The following is a 16,036-nucleotide window of genomic DNA, read 5'->3' as shown; positions in this document are numbered from 1 at the left end:
TTTACTCTGCATGCAGAATTCTGAAAAAATATCCTTCTTGTACAACGTGAAACACAAAATAATGCATGCAGAGCTGAATTGGGCAGATACCCGCAAATGATCAAAATCCAGAAAAGAGTGGTTCAGTTCTACAACCATCTAAAAGGAAACGATTCCCAGCCATTATCCACAGAGAGAAGAACCGGGATAAGAGTCCACTAAGCAAGCTGGTCCTGGAGCTCTGTTCACAAACAAACCACACAGAGCCCCAAGACAGCAACACCATTAGACCCAACCAAATCACGAGATAACAAAAAGATCATTACTTGACACATTGCTCAGTTTTTTTGGTTAATTCCTTCCAAACTATGCTATTTGGCCCTAAACAGGCTATGTGCACACTGCCCACACAATGAGGTAGAAATTGAGCTGCACTTCCTAACCCCCTGCCAAATGTATGACCATATTAGAGACACATATTTTCCTCAGATTACACAGACCCATGAGGAATTCAAAAACAAATCAAATGTTGATAAACTCCCATATCTACTGGGTGAAATACCACAGTGTGCATCACAGCAGAAATATTTGTCACCTGTTTCCACAAGAAAAGGGCAACTAGTGGAGAACATTGTAAATACAACCCATATTTATGTTTATTTTCCCTTTTGTACTTTAACTATTTGAACATCGTTACACTGTATATATATACACATACATTGGGGAGAACTAGTATTTGATACACTGCCGATTTTGCAGGTTTTCCCACTTACAAAGCATGTAGAGGTCTGTAATTGTTATCATAGGTACACTTCAACTGTGAGAGACTGACTCTAAAAAATCCAGAAAATCACATTGTATGATTTTTAAGTAATTAATTTGCATTTTATTGCATGACATAAGTATTTGATACATCAGAAAAGCAGAACTTAATATTTGGTACAGAAACCTTTGTTTGCAATTACAGAGATCATACGTTTCCTGTAGTTCTTGACCAGGTTTGCACACACTGCAGCAGGGGATTTTTGGCCCACTCCTCAAAACAGACCTTCTCCAGATCTGGAAGAATATATACAGTGGGGAGAACAAGTATTTGATACACTGCCTATTTTGCAGGTTTTCCTACTTACAAAACATGTAGAGGTCTGTAATTGTTATCATAGGTACACTTCAACTGTGAGAGACGGAATCTAAAACAAAAATCCATATATATATATATATATATATATATATATATATATATATATATATATATATATATATATATATATATATATATATATATATAGCCATAATACGACATTTGAAATGTCTCTTTCTTTGGAACTTTTGTGAGTGTAATGTTTACTGTTCGTTTTAGATTGTTTATTTCACTTTTGTTTATTACCGGTTTCAATTACTTTGGCAATACAAACGTATGTTTCCCATGCCACTAAAGCCATTTGAATTGGATTGGGAGAGAATTCTGTACTCGTGAGGTGCCCCATGTGGATCTCAATGAGACATTACTGATGTCCTGAGAGGTGTTTGATACCGCCAGGTAAAATATTAGTTATGGGGTGTCAGAAGGGAATCTTATCTTGTAAATATAGGTTTGCCTAGTGGCCTCAAACTACTTGCTCAGCACCTAGCCTATTTACAGGCCTGGAAACTGGTTTGGGTTTAATGTTACTTTCCTATGCTAAGTAGGATTAACCTTGTTGCTGTAAATAAATATTTTCTGTTATCTGAATTTCCAGATGATTTATGGTTACGTAACTTCTCTCACATGCTTTCAGTTGAATTGAATGTTGGAATGTCAGTGGGAGCTGGCAGACAGTTTCTCCAACAAAGGATTTGCAGTAGAAGGCGTCCATGTTTTTCCTAAAAACCACAGAAATATTTCCCTTTTTTTATTTTTATTATTATTATTATTTTTATACTACTCTTAATCTCTACGCTATTGTGAGGCCTGGCTGAAGTGCATCCCAAATGACTACCTATGTAGTACACTACTTTTGACCAACACTACATAGGGAATAGGGTGTTATTTGGCACAAATCCCTAGAGTCATGAGGCTGTTTTGTTGAAAAGCCCTTTCATGCAGTCAATGGCCAAAAGTGCCCCTTTTGGCCTCATGAGTGGAATGTTGTTAACATTTTTCATAATTAATAAAGATTATTGCGTTTAAAAAATGGACACATACAGTATGTCACAGTTTTTTAATATTTCATTCTTCTCTGATGTATATAAAGTGTAATATTGGGACGCAGACTCAAAATGTAATACATTTCAACATTATATCTGACATGGTACAGGTGTCTCCTTTTTTTGCCCATGACCACCATGTGTGTGTGTGAGGTGTACACTTTTGTTTCAAAGTAAATTTGTTTAAGACTACCAATAATGTTTAGCCCACTGATTTAACATTACTGCAGTAAAAGGTTAAAGATTACCCAGAAGAGACGCATCTGAAACCTGGAGAGACGCATCTCAAACCTGTAGGTAGATCAGATGCAAAATATACTGTTATAGCTGAGAGCAGGAGAGACAGAGGGGGAGAGAGACACAGCAAGAAAGAAAGAGTGAGGCAGGAAGAGCGAGAGATTTACTGAGAGGGTATGAGAGAGGATTCGTCACAGAGAATGTGTGTGTGATGGGAGCTATGGAAGCTGTGCCTTGTCAGTAGCTTCCTGTGAGCCGGCCAAGCCCAGTTAGCACACCACACCACAGAGGACGAGCCTGATTCTTGCCCTATACAAGCCTGTCCTGCCTCGGCCTGCCTGCCTGTCCTGCCTCGGCCTGCCGGACACAAAGCCCCCGCCTGTTTACCATCTGATTTGATTAGCATGCACAGCAGCGCTCCCACTCTCCTACCAAAATGGCATCACGATCCACAACAGCATGATCTGCAGACAGCAGCTTGATTTCGTTTCTCCCTCGCCTCTGTCGAAATAGCAAGCAGCCGGAGCAACTCTCATAAGAGTTCATTTGAGTTCATTTTGGTTTAGAATGCATTGGAAACTGTAGCTGTAGCTATAGGGCCTGGTGTGCTGCTATACAGTGAAATGTAGCAATAGTTCCTGGTGTACTGCTATACAGTGAAATGTAGCTATAGGGCCTGGTGTACTGCTATACAGTGAAATGTAGCTATAGGGCCTGGTGTGCTGCTATACAGTGAAATGTAGCTATAGGGCCTGGTGTGCTGCTATACAGTGAAATGTAGCTATAGGGCCTGGTGTGCTGCTATACAGTGAAATGTAGCTATAGGGCCTGGTGTGCTGCTATACAGTGAAATGTAGCTATAGGGCCTGGTGTGCTGCTATACAGTGAAATGTAGCTATAGGGCCTGGTGTGCTGCTATACAGTGAAATGTAGCTATAGGGCCTGGTGTGCTGCTATACAGTGAAATGTAGCAATAGTTCCTGGTGTACTGCTATACAGTGAAATGTAGCTATAGGGCCTGGTGTACTGCTATACAGTGAAATGTAGCAATAGTTCCTGGTGTACTGCTATACAGTGAAATGTAGCTATAGGGCCTGGTGTACTGCTGCATACAGTGAAATGTAGCAATAGTTCCTGGTGTGCTGCTATACAGTGAAATGTAGCTATAGGGCCTGGTGTGCTGCTATACAGTGAAATGTAGCAATAGTTCCTGGTGTACTGCTATACAGTGAAATGTAGTTATAGGGCCTGGTGTGCTGCTATACAGTGAAATGTAGCTATAGGGCCTGGTGTACTGCTATACAGTGAAATGTAGCAATAGTTCCTGGTGTACTGCTATACAGTGAAATGTAGTTATAGGGCCTGGTGTGCTGCTATACAGTGAAATGTAGCTATAGGGCCTGGTGTACTGCTATACAGTGAAATGTAGCTATAGGGCCTGGTGTACTGCTATACAGTGAAATGTAGCTATAGGGCCTGGTGTGCTGCTATACAGTGAAATGTAGCTATAGGGCCTGGTGTACTGCTATACAGTGAAATGTAGCTATAGGGCCTGGTGTACTGCTATACAGTGAAATGTAGCTATAGGGCCTGGTGTACTGCTATACAGTGAAATGTAGCTATAGGGCCTGGTGTACTGCTATACAGTGAAATGTAGCTATAGGGCCTGGTGTGCTGCTATACAGTGAAATGTAGCTATAGGGCCTGGTGTGCTGCTATACAGTGAAATGTAGCTATAGGGCCTGGTGTGCTGCTATACAGTGAAATGTAGCTATAGGGCCTGGTGTACTGCTATACAGTGAAATGTAGCTATAGGGCCTGGTGTGCTGCTATACAGTGAAATGTAGCTATAGGGCCTGGTGTGCTGCTATACAGTGAAATGTAGCTATAGCAGTGAAATGTAGCTATAGGGCCTGGTGTACTGCTATACAGTGAAATGTAGCTATAGGGCCTGGTGTGCTGCTATACAGTGAAATGTAGCTATAGGGCCTGGTGTGCTGCTATACAGTGAAATGTAGCTATAGGGCCTGGTGTGCTGCTATACAGTGAAATGTAGCTATAGGGCCTGGTGTACTGCTATACAGTGAAATGTAGCTATAGAAAATGTAGCGCAGTGAAAAGCGATTTTGGCTTTGTAATGCCTTTTTAGTAATAAAGTTGTTATTAATTTGTATTGGTTGCTACAGGCTGTATCACAACCGGCTGGGATTGGGTGTCCCAGCGTCGTCCGGTTTTGGCCGGTGTAGGCCGTCATTGTAAATAAGAATTTATTCTAATTGTACAGTCTGATGTTGTCATGGAAATGAAAAGGCCTTTTCTCACTTTTGGTTGGTTGGGGTGTAGTATCAGATGTAGTATCTTAATTTGAACACACTTTTTTTAGCTGAGATTTTTCTCAGCAAACATGTTGTGTATTCAAGGTTTAAAAGAGCTTCCAAAGTTTGTAGGTTCCACTTAAAAATGTCAGAATTGATTTGCCGTGACAAAAAAATGTATCAACCCCTACAAAAAATGTCTCTTCATTATAATCCACATAATAATTCACATTTCCTGTTGCTGCAGGACTATTTTCCTGCTGTATCAAACTGGCTCAAATTAAGATCCTACATCTGTACATATAAGATCCACATTGGAACCTGTTTAACGAGATTGTATCAGTGTTTTTCTCAGTGGTAAGTTATTATCCTAATAACATGATACGAAAACACATCTACAGTATCAGAAAGGCACGTGTGTAATATGAAACTTCCTTTCATTGAAAGGTTCCCAACATGAAGGAACGCTCCACCACTGGCTGAACCAGTGCTCATGGGTCTAAATAACACTCTTTCTCCCTCTCCTCTTTCTCTCTCCCACCATCCCTCTCTCCCTCCAGGTTTCCTCAATTGAAAGACATGGATGACATCCAGGTTGCGTCAAAAGCACCCCTGCTTGTTGACAGGGAATTGCCAGTAAGTAGACATGTGATTTGCTTTGCATGTATAGCCTGCAGGTTTACTTGTCTGTGAAAAATGTACATTTTAGTCATTATCAGATGCTGTTATCCAGAACGACTTACAGTTTGTGCATTCATTTTAAGACAGTTATGTGAGACAAGAATGTGTCATATCAAGCAAGTATATATTTCCTCAACAAAGTATTTATCAGCAAAGTCAGTGCTAGTAGGAAAAGACAAGTGCAAATATTAACTTTGTATGCCATGTCAACAACAACCCACTGCCCCCTGGCCTTTTCCCCCACTGAACTGGAATCCCAAAGCCCCTCCCTACCTGACACAGGCTGTGGTTGGCGCTAACACCACAGCACTTTACACTGTACAGTACACTACAGTCTAGGATACTACATACATGATGCAGCCATGTAGCTCATACTTTGTTGTTAAATGACAGCTGAACTCCATAGATGAATTATGTTTGTTTAGCATGTCAGGAATTGTCTGAAATATGTACACAGTACAATGAAACTGGTCCTTATGGATACAGACATTCAATTGTCACTTTCTTTATATTTAAAACATATTTCAGCCCAAAGGACAGTTATTGTCTCTGTTATCATATCTTAATTGCTTAATTTTAAGTAATACTTTGGGATTTTTGCAGTATAAAGGAAGTTAGAAGTAGTTTTGCAAGTCAATGCTGACTTGCACAATGACTGAAAGTCTATGGTATCTACTAGCATGCTAGCAGTTACCATAGACTGCCAGTCATTGTGCTAACCCTAGTTAGCAATTGCGCTAACAATAGTTAGCAACTTCCTTCAAACTGCACACAGAGACATAAAAATGATATCCACAAGTTGATCTGACTCGGGAAGTAGATAAAGGGCTTCATTCACCAAATCCTGAAGTATCTCTTTAACTTTATATAACTGTTCTGTTTCTGTCATTTCTAGGGGTTGAGAGAGGCTGTAGCGCAACTCGTGATAAAGGTATGTCCCTATGGTCCACACTTATATCCATAAAAATCCACACATGATCCACTTGTTTCAGTGTAGCGCCTACTCTCAGTTGAATTTCCATGTGGATTAGGTCAGGATATTTCAATATTATTTAGCCCCATCTAGTGGGCAATGATTTATATTTCATCTTGCAGCACTTGGTGACCCTTAGCAATTTGTGGTGGAAGATTTGTCCACATGTTGGGCTCTTTGATACAAAGAGATGACGACACCCTTTGTGTAATCTGAAGTGGAAAAAGTATGGCCTGCTGTAGTATTCGTTTGTGTGACTATCTGTTGACTTGACATACTGTTGGAGTCGGAAGTTTACATACACTTAAGTTGGTGTCATTAAAACTTGTTTTTCAACCACTCCACAAATGTCTTTTTAACAAACTATAGTTTTGGCAAGTCGGTTAGGACAACTACTTGGTGCACGAAGCAAGTAATTTTTCCAACAATTGTTTACAGACAGATTTTTTCACTTATCATTCACAGCATCACAATTCCAGTGGGTCAGAAGTTTACATACACTAAGTTGACTGTGCCTTTAAACAGCTTGGAAAATTCCCGAAAATGTTGTGGCCTTAGAAGCTTCTGATAGGCTAATTGACATCATTTGAGTCAATTGGAGGTGTACCTGGTGATGTATTTCAAGGCCTACCTTCAAACTCAGTGCCTCTTTGCTTGACGTCATGGGAACATCAAAATAAATCAGCCAAGACCTCAGAAAAAAAGTGTTGACCTCCACAAGTCTGGTTTATCCTGGGGAGCAATTTCCAAATGCCTGAAAGTATCATGTTCATCTGTACAATAGTACGCAAGTATAAACACCATGGGACCACGCAGCCGTCATACCGCTCAGGAAGGATACGCGTTCTGTCTCATAGAGATGAACGTACTTTGGTGTGAAAAGTGCAAATCAATCCCAGAACAACAGCAAAGGACCTTGTGAAGATGCTGGAGAAAACAGATACAAAAGTATCTTTATCCACAGTATCCACAGTAAAGTCCTATATAGACATAACCTGAAAGGTTGCTCAGCAAGGAAGAAGCCACTGCTCCAAAACCGGCATAAAAAAGCCAGACTATGGTTTGCAACTGCACATGGGGACAAAGATCGTACTTTTTGGAGAAATGTCCTCTGGTCTGATGAAACAAAAATATAACTGTTTGGCCATAATGACCATCGTTATGTTTGGAGGAAAAAAGGGGAGGCTTGCAAGCCACAGAACACCATCCCAACCGTGAAGCACGGGGGTGGTAGCGTCATGTTGTGGGGGTGCTTTGCTGCAGGAGGGACTGGTGCACAAAATAGATGGCCTCATGAGGTAGAAAATTATGTGGATATATTGAAGCAACATCTCAAGACATCAGTCAGGAAGTTAAAGTTTGGTCGCAAATGGGTCTTCCAAATGGACAACGACCCCAAGCATACTTCCAAAATTGTGGCAAAATGGCTTAAGGACAACAAAGTAAAGGTATTGGAGTGGCCATCACAAAGACCTAACCTCAAACCTATAGAATATGTATGGGCAGAATTGAAAAAGCATGTGCGAGCAAGGAGGCCTACAAACCTGACTCAGTTACACCAGCTCTGTCAGGAGGAATGGGCCAAAGTTCCCCCAAGTTATTGTTGGAAGCTTGTGGAAGGCTACCCAAAATGTTTGACCCAAGTTAAACAATTTAAAGTCAATGCTACCAAATACTAATTGAGTGTATGTAAACTTCTGACCCACTGGGAATGTGGTGAAAAAAATAAAAGCTGAAATGAATCATTATCTCTACTATTATTCTGACATTTCACATTCCTAAAATAAATTGGTGATCCTAACTGACCTAAGACAGGGAATTGTTACTATGATTAGGAATTGTGAAAAACTCTGTTTTTATGTATTTGGCTAAGGTGTATGTGAACTTCCAACTTAAACTGTACAGCATACATACTGTACCAACTACGTACATTCAGGACCTTGGATAGCACCGCATAGAAACCAATACCTAACAATCATGCTTAACTTGTTGAAGTGCCTTTACAAATGTTTGACTCTCAACCTGGGAGTTAAACAGCTTTCCTTCTAGAGTGTTATCAATGAGGCCAGTAGAGGTATGCTCCCTGCAGCCAACCATCTCGTGCTAACCGACCCTCACGACGGCTAGGATTAGTCAACTCAGGTTTCCAGGGCAACGTTCAAAATCACTTTGTGTCTTGGAGCCCTAGTGACGTAGGTAGAGGAGGGACACTTCATCCATCTGTCTCATTCCGAGGCTGCCTTCAGACACACTAGGTCCACACGTATCCCTCCTCCTTCCTCCTCTCCCTCGGCCTCGCCTGGGATTAGCTCAGCATGTGTCTGCATCAAACGGCCACTAATTTAGCCCTGGCTACCTAGGTGGCACTGCCTTCAGTGGTTTACCCCCAGTCATGTAAACAGGTTATGTGAATGTTCTTACTGGAGGGAAGACTTGGTTGAACTGGATTCAGTTATGTAATTAACTCGTATTACATTCCAAATGACACCCTATTCCTGGTGTGGGGTATTACTTTGGACCAGGGCCCTAGAAATCTGGTCAAAAGCTGTGAGATAGGGGTGCCATTAGGGTCTTGACTTTGCCCCTGACCTTCTATTCTACACCCAACCTCCCTCCTAAGGGTCTCAAACTGGAGTTGTTTTGGTCAGTGTATGGTGTTTATGACAAAGTAATTTATCCAGAGTGACTTTCAGGAGCAATTAGGGTTAAGTGCCTTGCTTGATGGCACAGATATTTCACCTAGTTGGCTCAGGGATTCAAACCAGATACCTTTCGGTTACTGGCCCCACCATTCTTAACCACTAGGCTAACGGCCACCTATGAAGTTGAACCTTCACACAATGCCTCAAACAATATTCCCCCTAGGGGCCAATAGTCTCTTATCTTATCAAGTAGTAGTATAAAGATGGTTCTCCCTCATTGATAATGGTGGATTGTTATCCTAGATTATTGTGAAATAGACCAATAAGACAAGATATGTATCTCATAACGATCTTGAGTTTGTCATTTTCAATCTATTGAAACATTACCAAAGACAGACTTAACATACATAAATAAACATACATAAACATAAGTTTATACACTATAAAGGCGTCAGACATGCTTATGAAAAGTAATAATTCATTATATTGCAAGTGTTGCCAGTGCTATTTTGTCACTTTCTTGACTGCCTGATGTGTTGACAAATTAGGATATTTTGACAAAAGGGGTTAAAGGTTAATCATTGCTCTTGTATATTCCCATTGATTTGATGGCTTGCTTACTCTTCACTTTGCACTACTCTTCACTAAATATCCCATGCTGCCCCACTGTCTGACATTGTGCTGATCCAATTTAAGGATCTCTATCAGCTAGAATTAGCTTGTTTTGACCACCGTGCAAAGCACCATGGGAGGCCAGGTCTTATGCAGAGTAGTAAGTACCAGGGGTATAAAACACAACCCTCAGGCAAGTCCCCTCATAAGCACCTTTACATAAGCTTACCACCAATTCGATCTATAGCTCAGAACACTACATCCGTTCACAGTTCACTACTCCCTACGGGTGACCGAAAAGGCACTAGGAAACATGCTTCTTGAGGGGGATTCGGACATGGAGTGTGTTATGGCTGAGATTGAAACCTCTGTGAGTACTAGTGGGTCTCTCTGTCTATAGTTGATAGTGTGCTTTGATGGATATTCTTGGGCTTGATTACCTTCTGTAGCTTTTCGTCTGTTTATACCTTTGTGGGATTGAAATGAAGAGAACATCTCAGACTGTGAGAAATATTGTGGATTAATGGTCCCTTTGAAGTAATATGCATCAGTCAGAAATCATGATGTGGGATTGAATATTGTTGATTATTTGAAGCATTACTGCCAGACGCTCTGGCTGACGACTCCTCGAGAAACGGAACATACTGAAAGAACTAGATGCAGAAAGGCTAACTTCTTTTGCATGAGCCAATGGTCTAATTTATACAGAAGGTTGGATACATGTGTTGTATGGATGTGTTTTGTTTGATTGGCTCTTACGGATGAAGCATTTACATTTTGGTCATTTAGCATTTTCTCTTATTCAGAAGGACTTTATGTCAGTGGATGTATTCTGATTACAATGTGTTGAGTATTGGCGAAAAAACACATACAGATCAAAGTAAAACATGAAATAAAGTTCTCTCCACTGCCATCTTCAGGGCTCACCACATGAGCTATAGGCTGTATTGGTGCGTTTGAACAGTGTTCTGGAATACCATTCTCTGCTAAGCATGGATACCTTGGTGCAGTTCAACTCTGTTTCGCTTAGGGTTTACCTTGTCCAGGTCGGGTAGAGTTCTTCAATAATGTTTATTTTAGCTATGGATAACATTTTCTCAGAAAGTTGACTGAGTTCTGTGGTACCCCTATTTGCTAACCATGGTTTATTCCATCTTTAGGAGCACAATGTAGAGACTCCCCATGGAAGGATCCACTGCACCATGAAGGGGGTGCCCAAAGGAGACCGCCCCGTCATCCTCACCTTCCATGACATTGGACTGAACCGTAAGCCCTGTACACTTAATTCATCCCATAATATTTAATGAATTTAATGTCACCCCCCAATGTGAGTCTAAAGCTCCCATGCACTTTGGTTTTACTGCCTTCAGAGTGAATGAGAACGTCTGTTGATTGTAACGGCTGGTTAACGACAGTTAATTTACTTAGCTTGAGTCAATTGTTGTAGAAGAGAATTGGTTCTCTTTATTGGCTAAATAATGGTAAATGGAATAGATTTATCTATTCATTAGCATTATCTAACGTTGAGAAGAAACACTCAATGGTCACCATGTCACCGTGTTCGACATCTGACATCTACAAATCATGCGAGACCTCATCACTAACATCTTATACCTGCCCTCCATGTTGTTTCAGACAAGACGTGCTTTGACTCCATGTTCCAGCATGAGGACATGCAGGAGATCATGCAGCACTTTGCTGTGTGCCATGTCGATGCCCCTGGACAGCACGAGGGGGCCAGCGCCTTCTCTACCGGGTGAGTCCAGTTGCCTTGCATCATCCCACAGATGATTTTGTTGATTGGATAGTACTGAGGGGAATATAGAGGAGAGAATGGACCAGAATTGAACCCACCGTTAAACCACCTATAGTCCACGCCACACCTCGCCTTAGCACCAAATGTAGGTCAGCCTGCCTGTCTGTTTGTCAGCGTGTCCATCTGTCTGTCACCCTTTGACCTCTGATCTAGAGAATCCAGCCGGGTGCTTCCTTTTGAAGATCCCCAGATCAATTATTATTATTATATTTATTTTTTTACTCAGTCGGGGTCTCAATTTACTGTTGTGAGTTAGGATAGTAGAGTACACAAGGTGCAATTTCGAAATTTGGTTGTACGTTTTTAAGATTACTAAATTAGTTTTGCGGCCAGCTATCTAAACTTGTTAATATGGTCGAATTTACAGCCGTGGGGCCCCATTCAATTTTCTGATACAGTCTCAGTCAGATATATTAACTGCAAACATTTCTCTCATTTTTAGAATTGCATGAAATCAGTTGCAAAATCTTCTCTCCGCCCCATGCTAAAATGTGTAGAATTGCAGCAAACTTGCTTTAAAACAGCAACATTCTCTCTACACACCATGGAAAAATGTGAATTGCACAACATTAACTCTAAAATGTAAAAAAAAATGATGCAGCCCTGCGAGCAACTGCAGCCCCGCACGATGAGTTCAGATTATTTGTGGCCCCATCAAAGTTTTTTACTGTTGATCTAGATTACTTTTGTGACACATTTACACTCTCTTGATAAATCATTAGCTTGGTTTACACTGCTTGTTTTTACCTGAATGCTTTGACACTTGAATAGGAGAGATATTCAAAGTGAAAAACAGATAGCAGAATCCAGTGTAAGGCCATGGATGGAATAAAGAGATGGAGGGCTGTGATAAGATGCATTGTAAAGTGTTGACAATTCAAGTACTATAACCCTGACGGTTGTTGTTTTCTCTCCAGGTACGAGTACCCCTCCATGGATCTGCTGTCTGAGTCTCTCCCCCTGGTCCTCAAGCATTTTGGGTAAGTCCAAAGAAGGACTTTATACAATTTTGAAATTGATCAGATCATTTCATTATGCAATGTATTTCTCCTCTGTAACGCTCGTCGAAATGGGTAGACCAAGGCGCAGAGTGATTTGGGTTCATCATAATTTATTTCAATGTGAACCAGCAACAAAAACAATAAAGAGAAACAAACAAACGTACAGCCTTGTAGGGCTCAGAAGCAACAATACAAAAACAAGATCCCACAAACAACAGGTGGGAAAAGGCTGCCTAAATATGATCCCCAATCAGAGACAACGATAGACAGCTGCCTCTGATTGGGAACCATACCAGGCCAACATAGAAATACAAAAACTAAACTACACATAGAAGTAATAAACTAAAACACCCCTCAGTCACGCCCTGACCTACTCCACCATAAAGGCTTTCTATGGTCAGTACGTGACATCCTCATACATTTGAACCCAGTCCATAGGGTTTACACTGCTGAACGTTCAGGATTCATATTCATAATGCGTCTCAGATTAGAACTGCTGTTTTGCCTTGTAGATCATGATGAATAAGACTGATCCTAGATCTGCACTCCTACTCTGGGATTCTTTGCTGAATACAGACCATGGTATATTAGACCTGCATCCATTTTGGATCAAAAAAGAGATTCCGATGATATTCTCTCTGTTTGTTTGTTAACCACAGTCTGAAGAGCGTCATTGGAATGGCCGTCGGAGCTGGAGCCTACATCCTTGCAAGATTCGCTGTGAGTTTGATGTCCTCCTCCCTCCTTCCTTATTTCCCCCTTCAGTTATGCTTAAGTTTGCTTCATTATGAAGAGTTTTAATCAAACCGGGATTAGAACTGAAACCAATGTTTCCAGTGATGCTGTGCTGATTTTGGCAGTTCACTCCTGCTTATTGCTTTAGCCTGCTGCTGAGAGTCTGTGGAATGTTCTAGACTGGCTCCGCACCAAAACACCCGACTCTGTGGGGACAGTCTCAGTGTGCTGATACCCAGCAATGGAGGAACACAAAGGATGTTTTAACTCCTAACTGACCCACATAAGTGACCCACATCTGACCTCTCTCTGTTATGAAGAATAGTGAATAAAATCGAACCCTTTGAAGTTTCAACGGGTACTTTAAAAAATATTTTCACCATTAAGAAGTCAGTGGCTGAATGTTTGTTTCTGTTTTTAGCTGGACTACCCCACATTGGTGGAAGGCCTGGTTCTGATTAATATCAACCCCTGTGCTGAGGGGTGGATGGACTGGGCTACAAACAAGGTACTACACATCTCCTGAAGTCCACACAACCACAGATCCACAAAAATCAATCAACTTTGATTTATAAAGCCCTTTTTACATTGTCAACAGTTGTCACAAAATCACAAAAGTCCCACCCGCCCAATCAGCTAGGGACATTCTCTACCCATTACAACAAAGCATCACATAACTATGTATGTGTATACAGCCTCACAACGTTGCTGTGATATAAATCTGCTTTTGAATCTCTTTTCAGGTCACTCCTTTGCCTGACATGCTTATCGGCCATCTCTTCGGAAAGGTAAGCAGTGAGCCCCCAGATAGAGACGGTGATTGAAAGTGCAAATCACGTCAACATAATCCCACTGAATCTATTCTAATTGTCGGCTACATAGATATGACAGTTCACAGCTGGCTTAGAATGTTCAGTACTGTGACTCTAGATCAGAGTCTGAGGAGGTGTTTATTATTGTCTCTGTAGGAGGAAATCTCCAACAACCATGACCTTATCGCCACCTACCGCCATCACATCATGAATGACATGAACCAGTACAACCTTCAACACTTTGTTAAAGCTTACAACAGGTAAATAAATGACAAAACATGTATTTTTACTGCTCTAATTATTTTGTAAACCAGTTTATAATAACTATAAAGAACCTTTGGGGTTTGTGGTATATTGCCAATAGACCACGGCTAAGGGCTGTGTCCAGGCACTCGGCGTTGCGTTGTGCATATGAACAGGCCTTAGCCGTGGTATATTGGCCATATACCACACCTTCTCAAGCCTTATTACTTAAGAATACCATGAGCATATTTTGACTACTCATCAACATAATAGAAAAGCAAAAGGTACCAATTACAAAGATTTTACTGAGTTACAGTTCATATAAGGAAGTCAGTCAATTGAAATAAATGTTTTAGGCCCTAATCAATGGATTTCACATGACTGGAATACAGATATGTTGGTCACAGATAACTTAAAGAAAAAGTAGGGGTGTGGATCAGAAAAAACAGTCAGTATCTGGTGTGACCACCATTTGCCTCATGCAGCGTGACACATCTCCTTCACATCTCCTAGAGTTTGTTGATTGGGCTGTTGATTGTGGAATGATGTCCCACTTCTCTTAAATGGCTGTGGGATGTTGCTGGATGTTGACTGGAGTGGAACATAGTGTCGTACACGTTAATCCAGAGCATCCCAAACATGCTCACTGGGTGACATGTCTGGTGAGTATGCAGGCCATGGAAGAACTGGGACATCTTCAGCTCCAAGAATTATGTACAAATTCTTGCGACATAGGGCCGTGCATTATCATGCTGAAACATGAGGATATGGCGGCCAATGAATGGCATAACAATGGGCCTCAGGATCTCGTCACGGTGACTGTGTGCATTGAAATGGCCATCAATAAAATGCAATTGTGTTTGTTGTTTGTAGCTTATGCCTGCCCATACCATAATCCCACCACCACCATGGGGCACTCTGTTCACAACGTTGACATCATCAAACCACTCGCCCACACGACGCCATACACCCTGTCTGCCATCTGCCCAGTATAGTTGAAACTGGGATTTATCCGTGAAGAGCGCACTTCTCCAGCGTACCAGTGGCCATCAAAGGTGAGCATTTGCCCTCTGAAGTCGGTTATGACGCCGAACTGCAGTCAGGTCAAGACCCTGGTGAGGACAACGAGCACGCAGATGAGCTTCCTTGAAGGTTTCTGACAGTTAGTGCAGAAATTCTTCAGTTGTGCAAAGTTTGATCAGCTGTATGGGTGGCTGATTTCAGACGATCCTGCAGGTGAAGAAGCCCGGATGTGGAGGTCCTGGGCTAGTGTGGTTACACGTGGTCTGCATTTGTGAGGAAGGTTGGACGTACTGCCAAATTCTCCAAAACGATGTTGGAAGCGGCTTATGGTAGAGAAATTAACATTCAATTCTCTGGCAACAGCTCTGGTGGACATTCCTGCAGTCAGCATGCCAATTGCACGCTCCCTCAACTTGAGACATCTGTGGAATTGTGTTTTGTGACAGCTCATTAAACATGGGATCAACACTTTACATGTTGCGTTTTATTTTTTTTGTTCAGTATATATTTTATCAAGTCTTAAGTCTTCCAGAGTACATTGAAAACTGCCTATGAACATATATATTATCTATGTATTTCTAATATATTCAATGTCTCATGTGTTTAATAGTATATTTATTATATTTGTAATATATGTATGTTAATTGGGTGCCTCACTGATATCCCACCTTTTCCCATCCCAGCCGGCGGGATCTGGAGATTGAGAGGCCCATTCCTGGTGGAAAAGTCACCGTCAGAACCCTGACGTGAGTTCCAAACCTGACTTTCACCATACCTCAA

General features: G+C 41.3%; 1 protein-coding gene across 2 annotated transcripts in view; it reads left to right on the top strand.

Annotated features, from left to right (window-relative positions):
* LOC118399641 (protein NDRG1-like) overlaps positions 1 to 16,036 on the top strand; it is a 35,011-nt gene that overhangs the window by 9,177 nt on the left and 9,798 nt on the right. The window contains exons 2-11 of one of the 2 annotated variants that reach the window (XM_035795894.2): positions 5,279 to 5,354; positions 6,295 to 6,330; positions 10,787 to 10,892; positions 11,262 to 11,382; positions 12,360 to 12,422; positions 13,103 to 13,163; positions 13,600 to 13,686; positions 13,922 to 13,966; positions 14,147 to 14,250; positions 15,940 to 16,002. In XM_035795894.2, the coding sequence (XP_035651787.1) occupies positions 5,298 to 5,354; positions 6,295 to 6,330; positions 10,787 to 10,892; positions 11,262 to 11,382; positions 12,360 to 12,422; positions 13,103 to 13,163; positions 13,600 to 13,686; positions 13,922 to 13,966; positions 14,147 to 14,250; positions 15,940 to 16,002 (743 nt within the window). In that variant the 5' untranslated portion in view covers positions 5,279 to 5,297. Of the gene's footprint in view, positions 1 to 5,278; positions 5,355 to 6,294; positions 6,331 to 9,850; positions 9,997 to 10,786; positions 10,893 to 11,261; positions 11,383 to 12,359; positions 12,423 to 13,102; positions 13,164 to 13,599; positions 13,687 to 13,921; positions 13,967 to 14,146; positions 14,251 to 15,939; positions 16,003 to 16,036 lie in introns of those variants that run through there. The other variant, XM_035795895.1, reaches the window with a different exon arrangement.

This window comes from Oncorhynchus keta, chromosome 20 (assembly GCF_023373465.1).
Source record: "Oncorhynchus keta strain PuntledgeMale-10-30-2019 chromosome 20, Oket_V2, whole genome shotgun sequence".
Taxonomy (NCBI): Eukaryota; Metazoa; Chordata; class Actinopteri; order Salmoniformes; family Salmonidae; genus Oncorhynchus; species Oncorhynchus keta.
This window is presented reverse-complemented; position numbering and strand designations above follow the sequence as displayed.